The sequence below is a fragment of the Neopelma chrysocephalum genome, unplaced genomic scaffold, assembly GCF_003984885.1.
Source record: "Neopelma chrysocephalum unplaced genomic scaffold, ASM398488v2 Primary Assembly neopelma1_43, whole genome shotgun sequence".
Classification (NCBI taxonomy): domain Eukaryota; kingdom Metazoa; phylum Chordata; class Aves; order Passeriformes; family Pipridae; genus Neopelma; species Neopelma chrysocephalum.
In genome coordinates, this window is record NW_020897702.1 from 1,964,122 (window position 1) to 1,988,736 (window position 24,615).

A 24,615-nucleotide genomic window follows, 5' to 3' on the forward strand; every position below is an offset into this window, starting at 1 on the left:
AATACAGACATGGATAGCAAGGGAGTGGAAAAGTCAATCCATTTTTTATGAAATTTGTGATAAACTACATACTAATTTTCTTCGCACAATATATTATAAGGTGAATTGTACTGTAGCAATGCTTTTGTTTCTGAAACATTCTTGATTAATGCTAAATGGAAATATCAATTTTCAACAGAAAATATGTATCCATTTTTTGGTTAACATTAATTGTGTTCTCCACAATTAACAGGCTTCCAGCTGAAGTGTAATACAATATATATATATATATTTTTTTTTTTTACACTTTTCCACTGCAATAGCTGTGGAAGCACTGTTGAAAGAAACAGTCCAATAAACCATCAAGGTAAGCAAGGATACCTTCAATAACAACCAGAACTGAGAAAGCTCATCTTAAGTGATCCTGACCACCATAGCTAAATCTACTTCAGATTTGCACCTGTAATTTGAAGAGGTTACTTGGTTTTACATGATAAGGCTGATTAGCTGTTATTAACAGAAGATACCACACTCCTCTATTTCTCTTATTCCAAGGAAAAGAAATTTCTCTCTCAAAATATGTAATGATTACCCTCTGCTGGTAAGAGAAAGGCCTACTCTGTTTTTCAGTCTCTACTTCCATATCTTCCAGACATAACAGATATTTTCATACCAATTTGGGGAAAATATCCCTATCTAACTAGAGAAAACAACAGAGAGCAAAACTGTATTTTCTAAGCTATTCCAGTTGCTCCCATTTCAGAAATAAAAATTTCAGCATTTTATGCTCAGTTCACAAGTGTAATTCTTGCTGACCACTAAATGGCCACTAATTCTGCCTTGACTAACACACTTTTATCTTAAGAGGGCTGTGGGAACTGGCAAGTTCTACTGCTCAGGTGCATTTTCAGAACATGCCATTAAGTCAGAAGCCTTATGAATCTTGATAACCATCCTACAAAGACCTGAACCTCCTCTGATGTTAAGATTAATTTCATGTAATTGCTTGTAAAATAAAACAGAAACTTGTTTGCCTTTAACAGGCAGTAGCTTTGCTTACTGGGACTATCTTCACCCTTCTGAATTTGAAAGGAAAATTTTCAAAGGACTTGAAATCATTCCCCATCACTGGGAGTTGAGATTAAGCTTTAGCACATCTTCCCTACTAAATACAACACAGCTAGGATTTTTCGCATGTGAACATTGTGGAAGATGCTGCTAAAGATTTTAAAGAGGTTTGCTAGTATATCAGACTGCAAAGAATAGTCTTCCTTCAAGGATCTCAAGTACTCAGCAGGCAAAAAAGGAGATTGGAATACTTATAAGACAAAAAAGAAGAAAGCTGAGAATACTCTCAATACAACACAAATCAGTATTTAAAAATACTTTACAATGGAGAAGGGTGCAGATTAGTTGCATTGCACACTGTTAAATAGGTAGAGAAGACATAAGGGGTTTTGGAGGGGCAATGATATGCATTGCTCAGATTTATCAGATGTCATGTACAAAGAGAACGTGTCTGCCAATCATTAGGTTGAAGACATTATGTAATTGTTTTGTTGGATATATAGTTCCAACTTTTAAAGCATATACATGTAGCAGTCTTAAAGAAGAATATATATATATATATATGAGAACATATATGTAACCAACTATAGCTATGGATGAGGATATTACTAAGACATATAACGTCATTAGATTGGATTAAGAGCCTGACATCAAAAAATTTCATTCCAGCTTTTGTCATAAAGCAAGTTTTGTGTCTGGAGTTCAGTTAAGTCTAGTCTCAGAGTCAGGATAAATCTGACCAAGGCAGAGGTCTACAGTGACATCCATAGTGAATGGAAAAAGATAGGCATTTCCAGAGGCCAGCTTACCTCTCTTTTAAGTAGATCTTTAAGCAAGTCAGATGAATTGCACCCTAAACATGCTCTGACTTCTTTACACCTATTATTAAGGGAGGTTAGGATGACTGGCTCAGATCTTGATTCACTACTAATATTTTCCAGAAAGTACAACATACATATGACTGATGATTTTGAGATAAAAAACTGAAAATCCAATACAGAGCTTTTGGTTAATAATTTTTAATGTTATTCCCATCTTTACTACACCTCCAAATTTTATTAATTAATTAATTCTTAATTTAATGAATTCTTTGGTATTATGAACAGAAAAAAGCAAGTCTGGCAACATCAGTTTTGTAGGACTATGTTTCACAGACAACCTTCAGATGCAAGAGAATAGTTCTGATCTGCTATTTTCCTTGAGATAGTGATAATGAATTATTTCAAGGAGTAATACTAAATATGAGCTAAACTGAAGAGAGGGAGCTTTCTTTTCATTTGGCAAGTTCTGTTTGGTCCGATTAAGCACCGATTATTTTAGAAATACTGAAGACCCTTTAAAGTTATCAGAAAGAAGGAGGAGAAACCCAAGCACTTTCAACAAACATGACATGGAATAAATCTACAGATAGAGATACATTTTTCTCCTCCTCATGAATCATCTTAGAAAGAAACATAAATACAGAAGTATAGAACACTATAAAGAAATATTTTTATTGTTAAATGGTATTCATGGCACTACTGCAATAGTCTTTCCTTCCTGGGAAGCATCTTCAAGCACCATAAGATAACATTTAGCTTATGAACAATATTTGAATATCAGTAAAAAAAGTATTATTTTACCATCTATAAACTAAGTAAATAGAATATATTTCCCCATAAAACATGTTTTAAAGTCTTTTGTTTCAATACTATGTTTTATCCATATATAACAACATTAATAAACTAGGCAAAGTTTCATATCAAGTATAATGATGTTAAAATTCTTGTAACCTGCACTTGACACCAGCTGCAGTTACTCATAAGAAAGATACACTAATCACATACTTGTGCTTGAGACAAGTAGGGTCTTCAACAATCTTAAACAGATTTTAACTAAAGATATCACTCTATGTAAAGAAAAAAACACAAACAATCACAAAGAACAAAATTGGTATCTTATTTAAATACTGGTAATATACCTACTTCTATCTTATCCTTTCCCTGACAAGTTTCTAATTAGATTCCATCTACTAGAAATAGATATATTAATTTCTTTTAATGAACCAATCCTTCTTCTTTAATTGATAGAGATCTTTTCCTGTACAGTTCTAACAATTATGATACAATTTGCTGTATTGACAAATAACGAATTCTTTATATCCCTTTAGTGTCATGTGGAATTAATAAAATAAAAGACTTCACTTCCAGGTAACAACTCAGTTTCTATCAAGTTTTTAATGAATAGGACTTTGCTTTAAAGTTGTGTATTTAATTTTCAATGCTATATTAAACCACTCTGTATTAAGTTAAACTGCCTTAAAGTTTAAAATAATATTCAAATATTACATGCTAGCTGCCAAGATCTGAAAGCAAGTCAGATTCTAAAAAGAAAACAATTGGCTTAGCCACTGGAATTCAAGATTGTCAAAATGAGAAAATGTTTTGACTTTTAGCCTTTTCTAAGAGTGTTGGCAATTTTTTTTCATTTAACTTTTTACTAATGTTCAAAACTGAGGAACTGGGTTCAGAATATAAAAAGCAGAAATATTTTTCCTCTCTAATTTTAAAAACAAAACTATTTTACTTGAACTCAAGGTAAAATAAGTACTATAGACAATATTATAGAAGAGCCAAATCTTATAAAATGCTTTATGTTAAATATTTTGATGAGTTTGTATGACTGCTGCCATTTCTTCTCAACCTTTTTTTCTGCTTTTGATACATATATTTTATTCAGGTACTATATGTGGATAAGAAGAAAAACTATTTGTTTTTCCCCTGCCTTTGCCATCCATTATATCATATGTTGAGCTTTGTACAAATAGAAATATAATGCCATTTATGTTGCATAATGTATTTTACTGTATTAAATTTAATAAAAATTAAAATGTCATTAAATAAGTGTGTTTTGAGGCAGTCTAGCTAATCCTGATTTTCAAGCAAAAGTGGTAAAAATAAAATATCCTATGTCTGATACACAGAAACTTGCTCTAAACGCAAAAAAACCCTAACAAACAAAACAAAAAACCCAACCCAGAAAACCCACAAAGAAAAAAAAGGAGAAAAATCAATATTTAATGAAATTTTAGGGATTTATTGTGTAGTACCACATAGTACTGTAGTACTCTTCTGTACTAAGATCAAATTATTCCTTTTTCTATCAATGTTGGATCAATCGTACAAATGCAACAATGTCAGAACAACAAATATTACATAGGGAAACTGAGTAATACAAAATATTTTTTCTTTGTATGGCAGACAATAGTCTTACGAATCAAAATCATAAACCCTGGCTTACTCACTGTTATAAATTAAAACAACTTATAATATACTTACATGCACACACCAAAGTTTAAGAAATGACAGATTAACATAGTGATAGTTTAAGTTTATGTAATAAATATTTTAACATAATGCTCCCAGAACAGCATATGATGAGCGTAAGTCACTTCATTACTGAAGTAGGAAGCTAATTATTCTTTATAAACTGGATGCATTCTAAATCGCTTAGGCTTTTTATAAATCAGCCTTTTTACCCATAAAAAATTTTTACAATGTTATACCAAGAACATTTTCATCAGATTAAATTTTTTGACCAGTGTTCACAGCACAGTGCAGGCAAATAAATGTGGAAATGCAACATTTCGTACATGCAAACTTGACACGTTACATTCAGGTAACCCTCTCTTTTTCAAGTAATGAAAGAAAAAGCCCATACTGCTACCTAATACAATATCTATTAAAACAAACAAACAAACAAAACAAAAAGCAGCCCCCAAACATATAATAGTTGCTCTGGTAACAAAACTGGTTTCCTTCAAGAAAAACACAGCACAGCACATTAACTAACAGGCATAAAATAATTCACATACAATATCAGAGGTTTACATACCATCAAAAAGGCAAGGAAAAAAGCGAGAAAGGAAGGCAAAAGAACAGCAAAAGATACAGGGAAAGGGAATACTACAAAAGTGCTACATACTTCATGCAGTATGCAATATTTTTAAAGTAGGCCTGATTTGATTTTTATGGACCTAATATTGTAGCAGAATAACCACAAACCAAAAGCATTTAAATTTTCCTGTATCCATTCCCTCCTCCTGAGTGCTTTTTTAAAATTATTTTATTTCATAATAAATAAAGATAATAAATGGTAGTAAAAGTGGGAAAGAAATTTTCTAAAGAAATGTAGGCAGGAAGTTAAAGTTTTAAAGGTATCATCAGGTCTGATCTCCATGTAACCTGAGGCGTATACTTATTTATCAACAATAACATCACAGTTAGTTCTTGAATTGCATTACATTAAATAAGAACACCCAAACAGGTTAGGAGATGATGTTAATATTACCTTTGTAAAATGAGTGGGCAAAGCTCTGCTCAGGAATTAACTTGGCAAGGAATCCATGGTTCAAACTTGGGTGAGGGATAGATGGTATGACCACAACTGTGGAGAAAATCATGGAATCAAATGTGAGCCAGCTAGTATTCATGTGTGGCCTGGTCCACTGTGGATCCATGACAGAAATCCTATCTCATTGAAACATGCAAATATGGTATTATCAACAAAAAAAGGCATTTCTAAAGGGAAAAATCAAGTTCTGCATCAAGAGATAGGAAAGAGCATACCTATTATTTGGGCACTTCAAGAGCAACATTTACGGGGAAAAAGAGACACGGATATATATATGCAAATAGGCAAGACAAGAATGGATGAAATAGTTCACCGAAACTAGCAGTTTCTTAGTGCAGGACCATAACATATAATCAGGAAGGCACAAAAACTATGATTTCTCAAAACTGACAACATTAATTTACTATATTTAAAATAGAAAGCCTACAAGCACATTGACTTTAACTATCAGGTAAAAATAGCAAATTAAAACATCATGATGAATCAAAATAATGACAATGTAAATATGGTGTAAATTGGAAGAAAAATTCTATGACGAATGACAATTAGCAACTCCATAAATGAAGAAAGTAATTAAAGATCAATACAAGAACAAAAGCATACATTAAAAGTTTCATGGATAAATTCAGCTACTGTTTTCAGCTCTTTTAACACAGGAGGTAGAGTTATAATCAATCCAATCAAACTTGAAGAAAACCCACCAGACTGACAGTGCAAAATGCTTGAAACAAAGTAGGGTAAAATTTGCATCCCTAATTTCTGACAGCTTCTGACAGCTAACAGACTCCCTCCCTTTCAGGTTGAAGAACATATGTCAGTAAAACCACTACTACTGCTAGTAAAAATCACTAACAGTTCAGTAAAAGAAGGCAATAGCAATGTTTCCTTTCTATTATATTGTTACCGTAGGCTTTTAAATGCAGGCACCAACACAGCAGGACTCCAAGAAAGTACTCAGTCCTCCACTACTACCCTTTCACAAACCTCCTCACTCAAACAAAAGGAGTTCATGTGGGCAAGCAGCTGTGTTTGCTGTTCATTCCTTTCATGGTATAAAGATATCTGTTCTTCCTAACACAAAACAGATTCCGGAAGTTGTGTTGGTCAACTATCTTGTACTTTACAACTTAAAACTCTATCAGGAACCCTGTTTCCTTCTAATTATTTTCAAGCTAAAGAAAAATAAAGACACAAAAAAGCAACATAGAAATGAAAATTAGTAATACCATATAAGTAAATACACAGAATACTTGAAATCTGCCAATGTATTTTATAAAACAAAATTATTATATAGGAAAAAGTAGTATGTAATTTCCTATGAGGATCTTATGCTACTCATTAAAAACACTTTGTAAAATAATTACACATTTAAAAAAAAATTCAAGTAACAGTTAAAAAAAACAAATTTACCTGTACTTGTTGGTGAATTTATTTCTTGTCTGATATTTCTACCTGCCTGGCTCCCAGACCTCGCAGTTTCTCGTTGGGGTTCCAGTATATCACGGTATTTGGAGACCATCAGAACAGAAATAAAGTAGACTACTGCCAAAGCTAAGAACTGAGCCTGTTTGCTGTCGTCCTGTGTTTGAGAAAAAGAAATACATCTGTAATACTGGACATTTCCATAGAATTTTCATACAAGATCATTACAAAGCTGAATAAATAATACATTTCTGAAATGTTGTTTCTATCAGCATGGCAGCAAATAGATTACTTAGAAGACTTTATGGATTTTCAGAGGAGTACTATGCACACAGCACGTATTAAGTACTAAATTTTGGAGGTTATCTGGCAACTGCACAAATCTCTGGACCTGTGGAGCTTTTCAAAACAGAGGCCTCACTGTACTCTGAGTGCTTTCAAGGCTTCCCAGCAGCAAGGGCAACTATCTTTTGTTGCCCCAAGGATGAGACTCTGAAGGCCCCTGCCACAAGAATGTAAAGAGTACTACTACTGAGAGGGAAAACTAAGCTCACTGATGCTTCTCTGGCTGACACTGGATGCACAAGTAGGCATAACAGCTTCTGGTAACTTGTAAAAGCAGGGGGAATATACCACTGCTTTTCTTCCAGCAATAAATCCCAGCTTGTACATTCAGATTTCCCCTTCAAAAGCACTGTCAGCAGCAATTCTAGTTTTCCAGGACTCTTATTTAAGTAAATGCCAGGATCACTACAACTTAGCTGTCTTCTTTTCCTCTCATCCCACATAGTGGGCTGTTCAATGGCAATTGTCATCCATGGCTTAGATATCATCCTGATTGAATTTAAGTTGCTGTAGTTACACTGAAATGTCTTTTATTATTATTATTGCTACTATGGTGTAAAACTCAACCTGACAGAATTAAGACTTCAGCTTCTATCTACTCCTATAGTGGTTTCACCTTGCCTCCACAAGTATGTACTTTCTGCTACAAATCCAGTGCTTACTTTCCATGTTTTCTGTGTGTTATTTAACTTGGTTGCATGTTTTTGCAATTCTTAAAATAACTAGAAATTCTCTTACTAAGTTATTTCACAGAAATGCCAGAAACATATTTCCTGGTATTCCCTTCTCCACTACTTAAGAAGAGAATAGGTGACAGAAGATTGTCACTCAAATTCAAGATGATCAGGTCATCCCAGCAGATAATTTTTTGTGTGTCAAGTTCTACTTTCTTCTTTTTAACGCTATTTCTAACTTTGGTCCTCACTTCAAACCACTTGGACTCAGGCTGCAGAAGTTTAAACATAACATATATATTTGCATATACATAATAATAATTCCTATTGTACTACATTCAAAACCAAACATATTGTGGTGAATTTTTGTGCTAAAACACAAAAACAGTTGCCAAAAAATCTGAAAACCAGTTTTATATATATTTATATATAGTATACGTTTATGTTTAGCAGAAATAAAAATTGTCTATAAATCAACTGCAGTTCTGTAATAGATATAATAAAACTTCCTCCTAGTCTGGTTAGACAAGTTGTTGACACTTTTAGTAATACAATTTTAATCAATATAGGTCATAACTGAATTATTCTGGCTGTTGGTTAATATGACATCAAGGTTGAGTGTTAAACACAGTTAACTACTAAACTCAAATAGGTTAACCAATAAGATTTGAAAGTGCAAAAAGTGGCTGGTGGTTACAAAGCCACGAGCAGATGGTTTGCAGAAAATATATGAAGTGCGACACATGAAGGATATTTTTAATTCTGGTACAATCAAAATATAAGTGATGATTTTGCAGAAGAAAGAAATAAAATACATATTACTCACCACATCACGAAAAACAACTGCTCGTAGACGATTAATATCAACATCCTGAAGAAGCCTATCAGGGTCTTTTATGGGAGAAAGGTTGCCAGGGACATTTTCAAGGGGAGTCTAAAAATAAAAGGTAGTGAGATTTTTGTCCTCCCAAGTATCAAAGTATTTCCGTTAAAACCTTAATTTGACATTTTTTTAGACATTACATCAATCTTAGGTGATATGTTAGTACCAATATACTTCCAACATAATACTCAGACAAGGGCTCCAGAAATAATGCAATGTTTTGAATTATTTTCTTAATACTACTTATTTAGATATAAATTGTTACATCTTTCCAGTAGCTCAGAATAACTGTATCTCTACCCACAGTTAAGATAATAATTTGCACACAAAAGTTCATTTCAGATTACAGCTGTTTCATAGCAGAACAATAAAATATTTTGAATATGTGTGTTATGCTTGAAAATGCTAAACAGAAATATTAAAAAAATAATTTGTTAATTTTACTGAGACTTACTACAGACTACTTACAGAATAACTGCTACTAAAAAAACGTAGAGTAGTATGCTTTCTTTAAAAAATAATAATGCATTACAAATGATGCTTGAAAACCTAGAAGTCTCCTTATACTGATTTGCTTTGCACTGAATGTGACAGTGTGGAAAAATGTAATGTTTTTGTGAGATTTAATGAAATAATATTGTGAAGGGAGCTGAGTTTGTAAAGGCTATCTGAGAAAGTCTTTAAAGAAGAAAAACTACTGAATGTATTAATGAAAATACAGTAGCAAAAAAAAAAGAATCCTTTACATCATTCAATGTTTTGTATTTTAGCCATGGGCTGAACCAAATTTTTTCAGATTTTAGTTTCAGAATTCGCAAAGTCCTAAAGTTAAAAAAATAAAAAAGAAAAAAAGAAAAGAAAAAAGATGAACAATGGATTAATGAAACTGGAAAAACTAAGCCGTAATTGAATATTCAATAAGTTTTGTTCCTCAAATCAGATAGTAAGTACTGATGCCTAATACGCATGCAAAGATGTGTTGAAGTTACTGGGACTCAGATGTCCCACCAACAAAGATGTGATTGGAGGATTTCATCAAAACTGCAAGTGCCCTCACAGAATAAAATAGCTATGCAGCCATAAATGATCAGTGTGAATAAGGGGACTTCTTCTCGAAATCGAATAAGAGTGAAAAAGCTGTATAGAATTTCTCCAGTCATACTACTGCATTAAAATTTTCTTGTTTCAAACTACCTCCCTCACATACTTTTACCCTAAACCAGTTAATAGCAAAAACCTAAGCTTTTGCCAGATATTTGAGAAGGCAGTTACAATTATTTTCTAATCCTAAAAGCAGTGATTCAGACTTGTAATTGCTGTTACCTTGGCTGCTGCTGCTGAAGTTACACCCTGTAGTGCATCTTGAGTTTTACTGCCAATTAATGACGTCTTGTTCACTCTCTCTCTTTGCCTTTGCCGACATTCTAAGCAGTTTCTCACAGCCACACAACAAACTAAAAAGAAGAAATGAAAATGCCATAAATTAGAATATTTTCTCATTATTATATCCAGAACACCAATTACCAGTGTCTACAACTAGTTTGATCTGTCCAAATAGTAAATGAAATATAGTTATCATACTAGAGACTCTGTCAGTACCAAGAAAGTATTATGGTGACTTATTAGTTTCATTCTTTAGCTGAACAACTAAATATTTTATGTAACTGCTGTATCACTATATTGAAATGGAGCTCTCATATGTTATTGATTAGCTATCGACACTTAAAATCTGAAAGTACTTATGTACAGACAGAATGGAAACAAATAGAAGGTGGTTATTGGGAATTTGATAAAAAGATTGATAATTGAGAATACACTACAAGTTTTATAACAGGAGCAGTAAAATTATCAATGACATAATAAATGGTATGAATAATAACAAGACATAATTGGCTTACAAAAAAAATTCATCGTTCGAGAGATGAAAATGTATGCAGAACATAACCTTAGCAAAATCAGCATCATGCCAGATGAGAGTCAAAATTTGATGTTTACAAAGATAAAGTGATATAGCTTGCATAGAATAGTTTGTCTTATTAATAAATTTTTAAATTTCTTACATTTATAAAGCAAATAGCAAATAGTGAAGATAGGTGCCATACTGTTGCAACATATATTTAGGTCTACAGTGCCTGCACAAGCATCCCATGCTTTTTATCTTACAGAGCCTACAAAATGTCTTAAAAATTCATGGAGACTTGGATAAGAACACCTGCAACATGCAGGTAGTAAAGCAACTTTAAGATAAAAAACATTTATCCAATTACTTACTTATATTTAACATTTTTACTCCCCCCAAATATATACAGCTTGAAACACATAAGAAAGAACAATTTCAGACATGTCATTTTTGTGGTTAAATTGAATCAACTTTAAAAATGTATCAAATCAATAATAAATGGGATTTTTATTTTATCACATCATACTCTACGAGTCCTTTCCTACATGTCACTATTCAATCCATCCACACCTCATTGATCTGTAAGTAATTATTTAAAATGTACTGTCTACCGACTTACCAAGCCTTAGGCATTGTCGCATTAGACCTCCAGAAGACATGTTTTTTTCAGCTTCAATCTCACTAAAATTTAGAGAACTGGCAAATACTAGTACATCAACCATTGCCATCAGACGGCTGAGAAACGTTACTGCTGTCTCTGCTGACATTCCTTGCGTCACTTCAATATTTTCCAATTCAGTCTTTAAAAGGAGATAATTGAATTAAACAGTTTGAACACAACTGAAATATAAAGATGGCACGTAAGCACAGAAATCTAAATTGTTATGTTTAATGATAGATACATTGAAATGTTATTTAAAAATCTCCTACTGACACCATTAACATAAGTTGTGAAATTCAAAGACAGTATGAGGAGTGAGAAAATTATTTACATTCACATGCTGTAATAGATGAGAAAAAGTCTATTATAAATGAGAAAGTTACTAGCAATTAGATAAAGACAATGTATGGGCAGATAGTAAAACAATGCATGGTGTATCCCAGTGCAATATACTCTTACATTCTTCCATAGGTTATGCAAACAGACAAGTAATGGATGAAAGGAATTACTCTCTGTATATCTTTTACGTTTCTTATATATAAACAAGCAAATGTGAGGAGTGGAGTGGGAAAAACCAGACAGTTTTGCTCTGTTTCCATGAATCAGTTAATTCTCCTTGAGAATGCTTACAGCATTCAGAAACTTGACAGAGTTCAATTCTCCTGTAGCTCAGAAGCGAGTATGTTTGCTCCCTGAAGATAACAAGGGGGGGAAGTAAAAATGTGACAAGCGATATTGGGGTCAGCTCACTCCCAGAGAGTGGCCATTTCTTTTCTGATGTAGTGTTGGGCTCTCCGTAGCAGGAAGCCCCAGAAGAAGGCTGAAAGAGCTTAATATTTCTGAAAGCTAAAAGGGGATCACATTTTTCTCCAAAAAGATGCTTAGATGCACAGAGTCATGTTTTCAAATACATTCATGTGTCTAACATGCAGATAAATGAGGAAATAGTCAGCCCAAATAAAAACATATATATCTGTTTAAACACTTTTACTTCTGGATGTAGGCAAAAGTTAAAAAGGTATTTAGTACTGGTCTGTGTCCAGAATTATATGCCTAAATACTATTTTAAAAATTGTTTACAGGTGGCTGATTCTTATTGATTGTCAACAGGATTTCCAATTGCAAGGCTTTCTGAACACAAAATTTAGTCCCTTTGAGATGTACTACTTTCAGTGTGCTTGTTTATTTTTATTTATTTGCTTAAAAGTATTTATAAAAAAATAATTTTATGCTCTTAAGGCCATTTCATTTCAAAGGAAAAAAAAATACAGAAACCTAAAAATTCCTTAATTTCCATACTCCTAAAAAATTACTAGCCTCACTCATGACTTACTTTTTAGAATATTTTTACATCCAAAATTGTAAAAGTGCAAACTCTGCCAATCAGTATTAAGGAAACAACTGTTTTGAAAGATGAAAGATATAAAGTGGCATGTGTCACCACAATGATAGATACCCCTTCATCTAATTTCTCTTAAGGATGTAACATGTCGGTTACATGAGTGATTTGGGAAGGGCTGTCATCTGTCTAAACTGCCCAACAGGATCAGAAAAACAGTAAAATGACAACTCTCAGAAGAAAGATTTTTGGCCTATCTTCTTTAGCCAGGGCTCCCCTGTTTAGTTTGTGCTGTGTTCCTACATTTTGGAAAAATAACTTGGTGGTTTTTTATAACAGACCAGAACATGATTTTTTGAAAGTACTCACCCGAAGAAAATACATTTGCATAACAGTCTGCTAGAAAAACTTATAGGTGGTTATAGAAACTTGAACTTCAAACTCATGCTTGAAATAACATCAGGCTTGCTTGCAGCCTACTGACTGCCTGCTGTTGATTTTTCAACTTTATTGTGTCAAACATAGTCTTAAACCTCTCAGAATACCTATTGTCTTTTTATTTTTATTTCTGTAAGTTATGTAATAAATTCATTTAATATAATACTTTAGTGTATTTGTACCAAGATTTTTGCAAACTTTGAATTTAAAAAAAAATTTTTTTTTTTTTTACAAATTTCCCTAAAATTCTGCTAGATGAAAGAAAAAACCAACTAACAGGTTTTTTTACACCAAACTTACCATCAGTTCAACCTGTTAAATACAGCACATTGATATTCTAATAGCATTTAAAATAAGCTCTATTATTGATCAAGCTGCCTTCAGGTATTAGCAATATTTTAGATAGGGGTAGCTCAAAAACTCTTTGAAAAGTGAACTGATCACCATTTCATGACTACTCAGTATACTTTTAAGTAACAAGTCTCCCATATAATTGACATGTTCAGGACATCAAGAGTTTTTGTATTGACAACTGCATTTATAACTTAAATTAGCTCACAGACTGGACTACATTCAGTCCAGTAGTAACAGTAAGCATCAGACTTGATGATGCATTAAGTTACTCAAGGGAAATATGGTAGGAAAAGTTATATGACACCAAATATATTCCTATTCCCATCCTACTATATGATATAGAAAAATAATAGTAATAATAACAATAACAACAAAAAAGTGCCAAAATATTAAATGATCAAAAATAAGGTATTTTTGAAAATGAAAAAACCTGAAACTTACAACCGCAATACTAACCTTAGAACCCTGGACATGCAACAGACAAAACAGACAACAGATCACAACAATAAAAGAAAAAAGAAAATTATTTAAGTTAACTAAAAATACAAGGTAAATTGAAACAAATTAGTATCTTGGAATTATACATTTGTTTAATTTTTAATTAGAACAGCAAACCATTTAAGCTCAGCATGAACATTTGAAAATAAAGACTTCTAAAATAGCTATGCACAAGGAAAACTTTAAATCTTGTATTATGGCATTTCATGTAAACACTGATTCTTCCAAACCAATGTACATCTTTTATATAGTACATAGAGTAATTTTATGAAGCAATGTAAACCAAAGTAATGTTTCAACTGATTACATAGAAATGAGCATTTTACAAGCCATTCAACTGAAATGTAATAAAGTAGTTAGTCCTTGTATGAGTAGGCAAATATGTTTAAAATACTTTGACAAAACAAATATAAATCATAAAAAGCAAACTAGTTCTTCATGCATAATGCTGCTTCCTTAGAAGCAACACAAGATAGCTTACTATTATATTACATTTGGGTGTGATTTCTCCAACGTAAACCAATATCAAAGTAGATATTAGAATGTTTTTGAACCACAGAAAAAAAAATCAAGATTTACTAAGCCCTTTAGACTGAGTTAGTCTTCAAATTCCAATGTTCACAGTTAAATATATGTTTTAAATTTTTACATTTTAATTTTAGGTAGAAGTACTTTCTCTATTATCATAGTGGGCTAAGAACAAATTCTTAAGTTTCCACTGGTTCTGTTTTAAAAAGAAAAAGAAACTGAATTTTCAAGAGTATGTCAGTACTGTTGTCATTTAAATAGTAGAAAAATCTAATCTAAAAGAAAGAAAACAAGCTGAAATGAATGGCTTTCTTTCCTTTTGAGACAGAAAATACTATTCTCAAAAAGTTTTTAAATGAGTCTTCTCTTTTTTGTAGCTAGATGCATCTCAAGAATTAACCTGTGGCTATTATATCTCAATTACTAGCTGACAATTCTCATATCAGTATGCCACTGGTGATTCTCAGCATTGTTATAGATCACACAGCACCTGTGGCATCACATGAGTCCTGAACATGATAATGTTAACACTATACACAGGAATTACATCTCGGCTTTTAATCCACAGACCTAACGAGACTATCTTTAAATGTCTAATGGAGTTTTGTGGACCATTCATATAACACCAGCAGCCCTCAGATCACAATTTGAGAGCTGATGTTTTGAGGTCAGCTAGTAAAAAATTGAATTATAGACCTCATAGAATTAGTGGAAAAAACAAACTGATTGCAAAAAGGTCTGGAAATTTACTCTTAATTGTCACATATATTTAAACTCCTCAAATTTCTTTTGCCTTGCTCAATGACCTCAAGTCCTTGTCACAGTTGCTATCCTTGTAGCAAGCAATGATTATTTCAAACTGCTAGCTTGTACACAAAATGTTTTATCTGGCAACCAGCTTCTATTTACAGAAAGCATCTTTTTCGCACTTACACACCGTCTTAACAACATCTTCCTTCTGGCTGTAATCTTTTTAAAAAAGCCTCAAAGACCTCCCCCACAGAAAGGAGAAAAAAAAAGGAAATAAGTATTTTATATTTTATGACCTCCCTCTAATTGTGGCAGAGTTATCTTATATCCCAAATTTAATAAGCAAGACGTCAGGATCAAAAGTGGAACACACTCCAGTTTATATTGTAAACCAACAGAACTGTTCATATTTTTTGTTAATATTTGCTCCAGTTTTAAATTGTTTCAGATATACAATTGGCAACACTTTAAAACCACCAGCATTTGAAGCAAGTTCTTGTACAGACTTTGGGACAGAGGTAGTATAGAATGGAAATTGAGGGAAATATTAAAAATTGTGAGAATAGATCATTGTGGATTACAGTAAACTTTCCCCTGTATTCCATACAAACACATAATCTTTTCTGCATTCTTCAGTCACTCACAGATTTGTGAGTGGTTTGTTTGCACAAATAATGCATGTTTTCTTTTATTTTCCTTTTTTTTTTCTGTTCATATTTAAAGACTTCTATTTAGATCATCCTAGTTCGGATTAAAAAAAAAATCAACCAACCAAACCAAATGAAACAAACAACAAAAAACCCCAAAACAACAAGACAAAAGGCAGGTTTCTACTACAAAAATTCAATAGTGAGGAAATTTCATAATTAAGACTGTCCGTTCTACAGCAGACAAGGAATCATGGAGTAATCTTTCACCCAGCCCAGAACAACTGCCATTTCACTCCAAATCCAAACTATGCAAAGGAAAAAAAGTCTTTTTGAAATGGGAAATTCTCAAAACATTCATCTTTTTAAAGAAACTGTGACAATACTGCTTTTTCAGCAAGGGAGGGAAAGCAATGCAGAATCTGTTGCACAGAAGAAAAAACCCAAAACTGCAATTGCTCCAATGTTCTCAAAGTCATTTCTCTAAATTTATCCTTGGTTCTTTTCTACAAATAGATTAATTAATTCAAGCATCTAATATTCTATTCTACTAATGAGAAATACGTGAAATGCCTTTTAAAAAAATGAGAGGCAATGGGACACATGTAAGAACAACTAACTCTATAGCAGATTGTTGAGAAGAGAGTTTTTCAACAGAATTTAGGACTGTTTAAAAACAAGCAGCCCAGGAAGAACTCAGACTTACTTGAACTTGGACTCACACACTGAAGTCAAGGAACTGTGGACAAGTAGGCCTACGAGACAGGTAAAAAAGGAACTATGTGTTTCTGTCTGTCATCTTCTCCATTAGAAAACAAGCAAGGTATCTCATAAAAAGAAGCTGGATCCAGCTCCAGGTTAACAATCATTCCAGTCACTGGACCCTATAGGGATCTGGTAGATGTCTATATCAGAGATAGCTGAATCATTTGTTACTGTGGAATAGCTCTCCACTGGCTAGAAATCTAGGCCATATATAAGTACTTCAAGTGGATACTTAAATTTACCCTAATCTCTTCCTGAATTCCACCACTGTTTTAAACATCCTGAAGTTAAAGGGTGGAATAACCTTTACTCTATGTTCTTTTTGCTCTCATAGTTCATTATTCCAGACCAAAAAGTAAATTAATTTTTATAAGCATATGTAAATACAGGACCTACACCACAAATAAAACCCTGTAAGAGGAAATAAGTAAGAACTACTACTTTAAAATTTCAATATGGGCCCAAAAGGCCTTCAGTGGCAATATTGGAGACTCACCATCCATGAAAGTGAAGAAGGAAGAAATTAAGTAAAATGAGCTCATACATGTTGATAAATTGAATATATGTATTCTACAGGATCTACAAAATATGAGGGGTTTGATACCCCGAAAAAGCTCCACAGAACAGAAATATAGAGGATCAGAGACTAAACAAGATGAAGATGCTATGGGTTCAAAGAGGCACAGCAGAAGATATGACTCAAGCCTACAAAGTCATAAATGATATGGAGCTGAATAAAGACATAATTAACCACTCCTTTCATAGCATAAACAGTAAGACACATTGTGACTTTATGCATTTAAGCAGACTTTAAAAAGACAAAGACAAGAAGTGCTTCTAAAGTTATATAATTGCTTTGTCAGGCTCAATGTCATAGAATATCATGGAGGCTAAAAGCATAAGTAGGTTCAAAAAAGATTAGATAAAATCTAGAAAGATAAATTCCTCAGTGGTTATTAAATATGACATCCCAAACACCCTCTCTAGTTGTTGAAATCCTAAATGCTGAAATCAAGTTTTAGTAGAACAATCAATATGCTTGCTCAGACTTCCCTATTTTAATGTAAGCTGCAAAGAGTCACTGTTGGAGGCAGAATGCTAAAGCAGCTGGGTCCTTGAGCTGACCCTTGAGGCAGCTTATGTAGCCTGTGAACAGCTTCCCTTTCTAAGAGTAGTGCAGTACTGCTTGAGTGGACTTCTAATACCATGTCCAGATTAAACTACTGAATCACAAAATCACACAGAATCAAAGAATGGTTGAGATTGGAAGGGATTCATGAAATGCAACACAAAATTTGGACTCTTTATCTTGTGGATAAAAACCCATTCACTGATATAATTCATTACAACACAGTAGGTTCCACTTGAAAATCAAGAAATACTTTTCCACTGTGAGGGTGACTGACCACTGGCACAGGTTGCTCAGGGAGGTGATGGAGTCTCCATCCTCCGAGACAGTCAAAAGCTGTCTGAACATAGCCCTGCGCAAGTGGCTCTAGGTGGCCCTGCTTGAGCAGGGGTTTTGGAGCAAATGACTTCCAGCATCCTCCTTCCAGCCACAACCATTCTGGTGATTCTGTTAGTCTTAGAGTCAGTGAGGGAGAAAGCCTATTGGCTCCTTCATCCATTGAGAGTTACCCTGGCAGAAAGTGTCACTTGCAGACCTGTTTTAGGTGTTTCTATGCAGCGGAGACATCATATAAATCTTACAATTTCAAACCTCTTTTCTCTTCCCATTAGCAGCAATTGGAAGGAGGAGAGTAAGTCAGTCTTCTGTAACAGATTGCTAGCACTGAACTACTTTGCCCTTTCAAGCCTGAGAAGAAATATATCTCAAACTAGCAATCCATCCACTTTCTCCACAGCAGTTCAAGGATGCTCAAGTACTAGAAGTCTGAAAATCAGTAGGAAACTTCTTTTCATTCATCATATGGTGGATATTCACAAGCGGCCTGATGCACAACAGGGCATCTCTTCCCTTCAAAGCTGTCATTCAGAACAATACTGAGGGAGAATACCTTCCCTAAGAAGGAGGAAGCATGTGCTTCACTCTTTGTATCTGTCACAATGATGAATATATCCACCTTCCTTCTAATGTTTATGGATGGGCAATGACAGAACAGGAATGGAGTTGAATGGGAGGGAAGAAGCTCTCTGCTAGGTGGAAGTGATTATGAAATTATTGTCTAGATGAGGTGAGAGTAATTTGTGATTCTATCAATTACTTCTGACTCTACTTGTACACTTCAAACAAAAGTGATCTTTTGGGTTTTGTAGGTTTTTTTGGGTTTTTTTGTTTGTTTTTTTTTTTTAATTCCACAGAGTATAATTAATTGAATTTGAAGCCAGCTACTGATCTTTCAGTGAATTACTTTATTTCACAATTTATTTTGTTGTCCTAAGCAGACGGTAGAGCATTCAAGTAATACACACAGTCCCCACGTAGTGGAAAAGTGCATGCCTAATATACAAATTTGAAAAATGTACTCTTTTGTATCAATGCATGAAAATCATTGTTATTTAGCATGGCAGTATCAACATACAGCATTTTAACAAATAGATGTGTAATTTATAAAGCTGTGCCAGCTAACTACCTACACCCACTCACACAGATATGTATCATCCAGAATAAATAAAGGGAAATGGTGAACCTCAAAATTATTTTTCCATAGAATGGCTCTGCAGTATCATAAACCAGGATAAGAGCTAAAACCCTCAAAGACCATTCAAAGGAATTGCAGCCCAATTAATGTTGTGCCCATTTTATATTTTTATATAAAAGATGTCAAAACATCATCATTTTCAAATGATGCATAAGATGTTTGTTTAAAAAATATCTCCCAATGTCTTTCTATCTAGAGAATGATAGCACAGTCTACATTTCAAGATGGCTCATCATCTGCAAAATCAAGACCTTGTTGTCATTCTTATGACTAGGGACAATTAAAGTCTTTCACTTTTGCTTATAGCAAATTTTTTTCCAGTTAACACAGTGAAAACAATAAAGAGATAACATTTTACCATTAACTGCCTGTCTGAAAGTCATATTAATGTTTAGCCAATCTCTAGCCATGCATTCATAGCTTTCAAATAAAATACTTCAAAAAAAGTTTTTTCCTAGCTAATTAGAAGTAACAGTAGAGGCAAATTAAAGTAATCTCAGCTGCTAAATGGCTACAACAAGGAACTGAGCTTTTACTGCCAAACTATATTTGTAGCCTCCATTGCCTACGAGCCACATTTCAGAGGAGCCTCTTTGTACCTTCTCGGTCTCATTGTCTCCATTTCAAAGACCAATTAACTACAGATGCTTACAGGATGCCCAAGATAAAACATTTAGTATGAAAGAAATAGTCACAGATACTATATGCACAGACAAGGCATCACATTCAAACACTGTAATTACTCGTCAGTTACGCAATATTTACAAAATATTCCTCCCCTTTTCATGAAGCTACTTTGCCTGCCTGAGTCGTGATCTGCTAAGAACTTAAAACTTACTAAGAATATTGAAGTGGATAAAAATATCAGTTATTTTCAATACAAGATTAAAAAGGAAAAAAAAGGGGGAAAGGACCTCCTGAAGGAAGAAGTAAATAGAGCAGTGAGAGGATGAGTTCTGGTATCATTTGGCATGGAAACAAATAGCAGCCATGCAAAACAGATTCATGAATATCAATAAAGCATGCAATTTTATTACAAGAATCATTGTCCTAATGGTCTTCCTTGTAAATGAAATGTTAAATACCCATGAAATATTATTCTTACTTAGTACTACTTCTCTGATAAAATTACAATTTCAAATGCAAAATCTTATAAACACTCTGTATATCAAAATGTAACAGTTTTGATTGTAAATATAAAATTTTTGTAAGAAATTCGCAGAGAGGGGACAGGAGTCCCTAAAGAAGGAAGGTCACGTGGAAATAGTGGTTGGCACTATTAACAGCAATTTCTAATATGACCACCAGGTGGAAATATTGTACTTACAGTTGGGGATGTGGCTGCTGACAGCAATGGTAAAATTCCTCCACAAGCAATAATAATATTGTCTACCATCTGGGAAATGAGGTGTATTGTGTTGTGTACAAAAATAATATTTTCATTGCTATTGACAAAGTCCATCACAGACTTCGTGGAGTGACTGCAAGAACAGAAGAAAGAATGAATTAAAAACAAACAATTAAAACAAAAGTTTAGATAAACTTAATGTTTGCAACCAGACTGTGAATGTTTCTTGATACATTAGAGAAATATGGTCTACAAAAATTTGCATGTAATTTGTATAAAAATACAAAGTTGACTGCTATCCATTTTCACACAGGATTAGATTCAGATACTAAGTTGAGAACAATGGCTTATAACTTTTTATTCCCATCAACCAGCACTTTAATTCACAGACAGTTCTGCTAAAATCAGTGGATTTGCTTCTGCAGCATGGAAGTAATTATTTAACATTAAGAGTTCACCATGCTGCACAAGTGCCATTTGAAGTGCACTTGATAACACTTAATGATAATACCTACCACTTTTTTAAAGGAGACACTTGATAACATGATCATACCTTGATCTAATATTAACTTTATTAACTGATATTAAATTTACCATTAACATTAGCTTTGCAAAACACAGATGCTAATAAGATTAGGTGACATTTCAGCAACTCCTAATTCTTGAGAAATTGTCCCATGAAACAGTCACTCCCAGAAATATTAAACCCCTGTGTGAAAATATTGAGAAGTACTCTGGTCTGTAAGTATGGTCTTTCTCCAAAGTAACATTGTTGTCAGTCAGCAAACAAAATTAAAGGCTTCAACTGGAAATATACAACACAAAGTACAATCCTCTCCCACATACTTGGCCAAAAGAAAAATATCAAAATTTTCTATTTCCAAGTGAGTATCACAGAACAGTTTACCAAACTGGAAATTAAATCCAATATAAATTTCTCCTTTGATATAACTATGCTCAAGTTTTCTGAAAATTAACTATTCTGTACTGGAAATTAGATTAAATTGTATCTATTGTATTATAGTTACTTGAATATCTCTATTAACATGTACAAAACCCCCAGGAAATCACATTGCTGTCACAAGATATAATATAGCCACCAAGACTAACATCAAGCAGGATCTGGACTGAAAAAAAAGAAATTTGCTTATAGAAAGAGTGTTTCCTTAGAAAATGTAAGAGAAAAGAGGTTTTATTTATAAGGCTTGCAGGCAAAGAAGCTCTCTTTTAATTGACCAGTTAAGAAAATGCCCACTAGCAGACACACAAGTTGTCCTCATGTCTGGAATAGAAACAGTAGATTATAATGCTAAACATAAGCTGAAAGAGCAACTCAGTTTAGTTAGGTATGTATGAGTTACACAATCCCTCAAGAAAGCAGAAATTACCTGTGAAATAGAGCTGTTACAGGCTGGGAAGGAGCAAAAAGAGAAGACAGAAGATACAGAAGGGCACTTTAGCTAACACCAACTCTTTCCCTTCCCACTATCCCAGTAACATCCCCTCTAGAAAACATCTAATTTTTCCTTATTGATGCAAACACAAATCAGGAGTTAAAGAAGAAACACCCACTTACCTTCTCCAAACATGTACGTCTGTTTCTAGTGCAAAAAGCAAGTCTGTCAGGAGACGCTGGTGCATGGGAGACCATTTAAACTCTGGAATACGAAACATAGTTGTGCGTGGACCTGGACTAAACTGCCGTCGCTGCTCTTCCGTCATTGGCATTCCTCGGAATCCCAAGTCAACACGTAAATCCCGGTCTTGCTGGGTGACAGATCGACCCTGTACTGCCTACATCAACAGGTTAAAAAACCATGTCAACTTTCTGCAATGTGTTTTTGAATGCATAAGATGTTTGTTTAAAAAATATCTCCCAATGTCTTTTTATCTAGAGAATGATAGCACAGTCTACATTTCAAGATGGCTCAGCATCTGCAAAATTTGAGAAAGGATAGGCTAACACGACTCAGCAACAAACTACAGGAGATATTGATATTCCAAGGCAGACAGCATCCTTCAGTAAATGAGCTGCTCCAATACAAATCAACCAGAACTGAGAGGCTTTGGCTGGCTTCCCTTTCAGATATTCACCAAGGTTTTACAGTTAAGTTCTTCACTTGAAGTATTACAGAAAAGACCAAATGTAGCACACGCAAGGTCAGCAGTGACAAGACTTTGTTTACAGGAAACAACTACATTTTTGTGCTGACAACACAATTTTCTTTGAAGATTTGACTCAAAATGGACAAACTACACAGTGATAGTTTCAAGGAATCAGTGTACTTTTAGAGAGCTCCTCATTTTTCAAAACCAATTTATTTATCTGGTCTTTTTAGCAGGATCATTAGGGAATTAATTCTAGTCTCCTAACACTTTGTTAATTCGTTAACAGTTTTATGGATCCTCAGGACAATCTTTAGATTCTCCCAACAGGTGGTGGATATGAATTTCTTCCCTTTTCAATACCTACATAGTCATAAGTATTTCTACTTGATGATCAAAGACAAAAGTAAAAGATACACATAGAGGATATGATAGGATGATGATATGCTATGCTATGCTATGCTATGCTATGCTATGCTATGCTATGCTATGCTATGATACACAGAGAGGATATGAGTATACAGTGAAGGTAAAAGTAGTAAGGAACAAACATTATCACTGAATTTGAGGTAAATATTCAAAACAACAACAACTTATAACGTACAACATCTCTGAAAGGGAGAAATACAAAGTCTAATCTTTGAAATTACTTTTAAGTGACTTTAGATTAGTTTAAAACTGACAAAATAGAAAATATACTTGCTTTGCTCACATATTAATTTCCCAATCTCAGCATACTATTTTAAATCTGGGCATTAAAAAGCAAAAGAGAACTTTACAAAACATTTCTGCTAGCAATATAAAAATGGACATGGCACTGAAGTTGAGATGAAAAGTTTCCTGTATCTTTAGTCAGATTTTGATCTCCTGTAGCCTGCATTTTGAGAACAGGGCAGGTGTCCTTCATTCAATTTGACCTATTGGGAGCAAACTGGTTACTGTTGCTTTCATTTCCTATGTTTTTCTTAGAGTTAACTTTAAATGATTATTTTCTTTTTTTCTTATCTAAGATTTGAAATTTTTTGCATGAATCTTGTGCATAGTGCTTTCAATTCTATTTTCAGTCTTTCCTGGTTGGGAACATAGAAAAGAGTGAATTTTATATTCTTCAATATTTGATCTATTATTGATAAAGGAACTAACTTTCCTTGGAAGTAAGCGGTAGTTCCCTTGAACAAAAGACAGCTTGCTTCTTACTGATAAGGCGGGGAGCTGACTGTAGATATGTGTTCAGAGAATTTGAGGTTAGCAACTCCATTCACATACCACTTTTTTTGAGTACAATTACAGGTAGCTGTCATGTCAGCAGCAGTAATAGAATCATAACTGTACCATGAGTGCTTTCATCTAGTCAATTGATGGAAGAGAAGGGCTAAAAGCAGAAGAATGGCAAGGAGGATGGTAGATTCACTCAAGTGACCTTGTATCTGGGAATGCCGAGGCCTGAAGAATATCAGAATGAGAAACCCCAGATATTATGGCTACTGCTGTTTATCCTCTCTCTGTTTTGAGAAGTAGAATTTACATGCAGATATAACATAGGTGTTTACAGAGACTTGGAGGCACTGTCAAGGACATGCTTGAGCTCTCTGCTTTTAGAGAGAGATCAAAGCTCAGAGACCACAAGAAGCACAGGGGAGATCACAGCATGGTGTTAAACTACGTGTGCGTTGGCCCTTGATAAATGGGTGCAAATCGCAGACCCACTGCCCCTCAGGATGGACTGAGCCTAATGGTGCCTGTCTGTGTTCTCGCTTGGGTGTCTCCACCCAGGTGTTGCTTCGGGATCTTCTGGTTAGTGAGGCTATGAAATAAATTTACTCTTTGCATTTCAGCTGTGGTTTTGTGGTTGTTC

The 24,615-nt window shown here is 33.9% G+C and overlaps 1 protein-coding gene across 1 annotated transcript in view; it reads right to left on the minus strand.

The window, feature by feature from the left end:
- The window catches only part of NBEA (neurobeachin), a 451,136-nt gene that overhangs the window by 275,831 nt on the left and 150,690 nt on the right, over positions 1-24,615 (minus strand). Inside the window, exons 23-30 of the mRNA XM_027677697.1 lie at positions 22,231-22,448; positions 20,634-20,787; positions 13,912-13,920; positions 11,283-11,463; positions 10,087-10,217; positions 8,707-8,814; positions 6,850-7,018; positions 5,377-5,472 (exon numbers count right to left, since the gene is read on the minus strand). Of these exons, the coding sequence (XP_027533498.1) occupies positions 5,377-5,472; positions 6,850-7,018; positions 8,707-8,814; positions 10,087-10,217; positions 11,283-11,463; positions 13,912-13,920; positions 20,634-20,787; positions 22,231-22,448 (1,066 nt within the window). The remainder of the gene's footprint in view (positions 1-5,376; positions 5,473-6,849; positions 7,019-8,706; positions 8,815-10,086; positions 10,218-11,282; positions 11,464-13,911; positions 13,921-20,633; positions 20,788-22,230; positions 22,449-24,615) is intronic.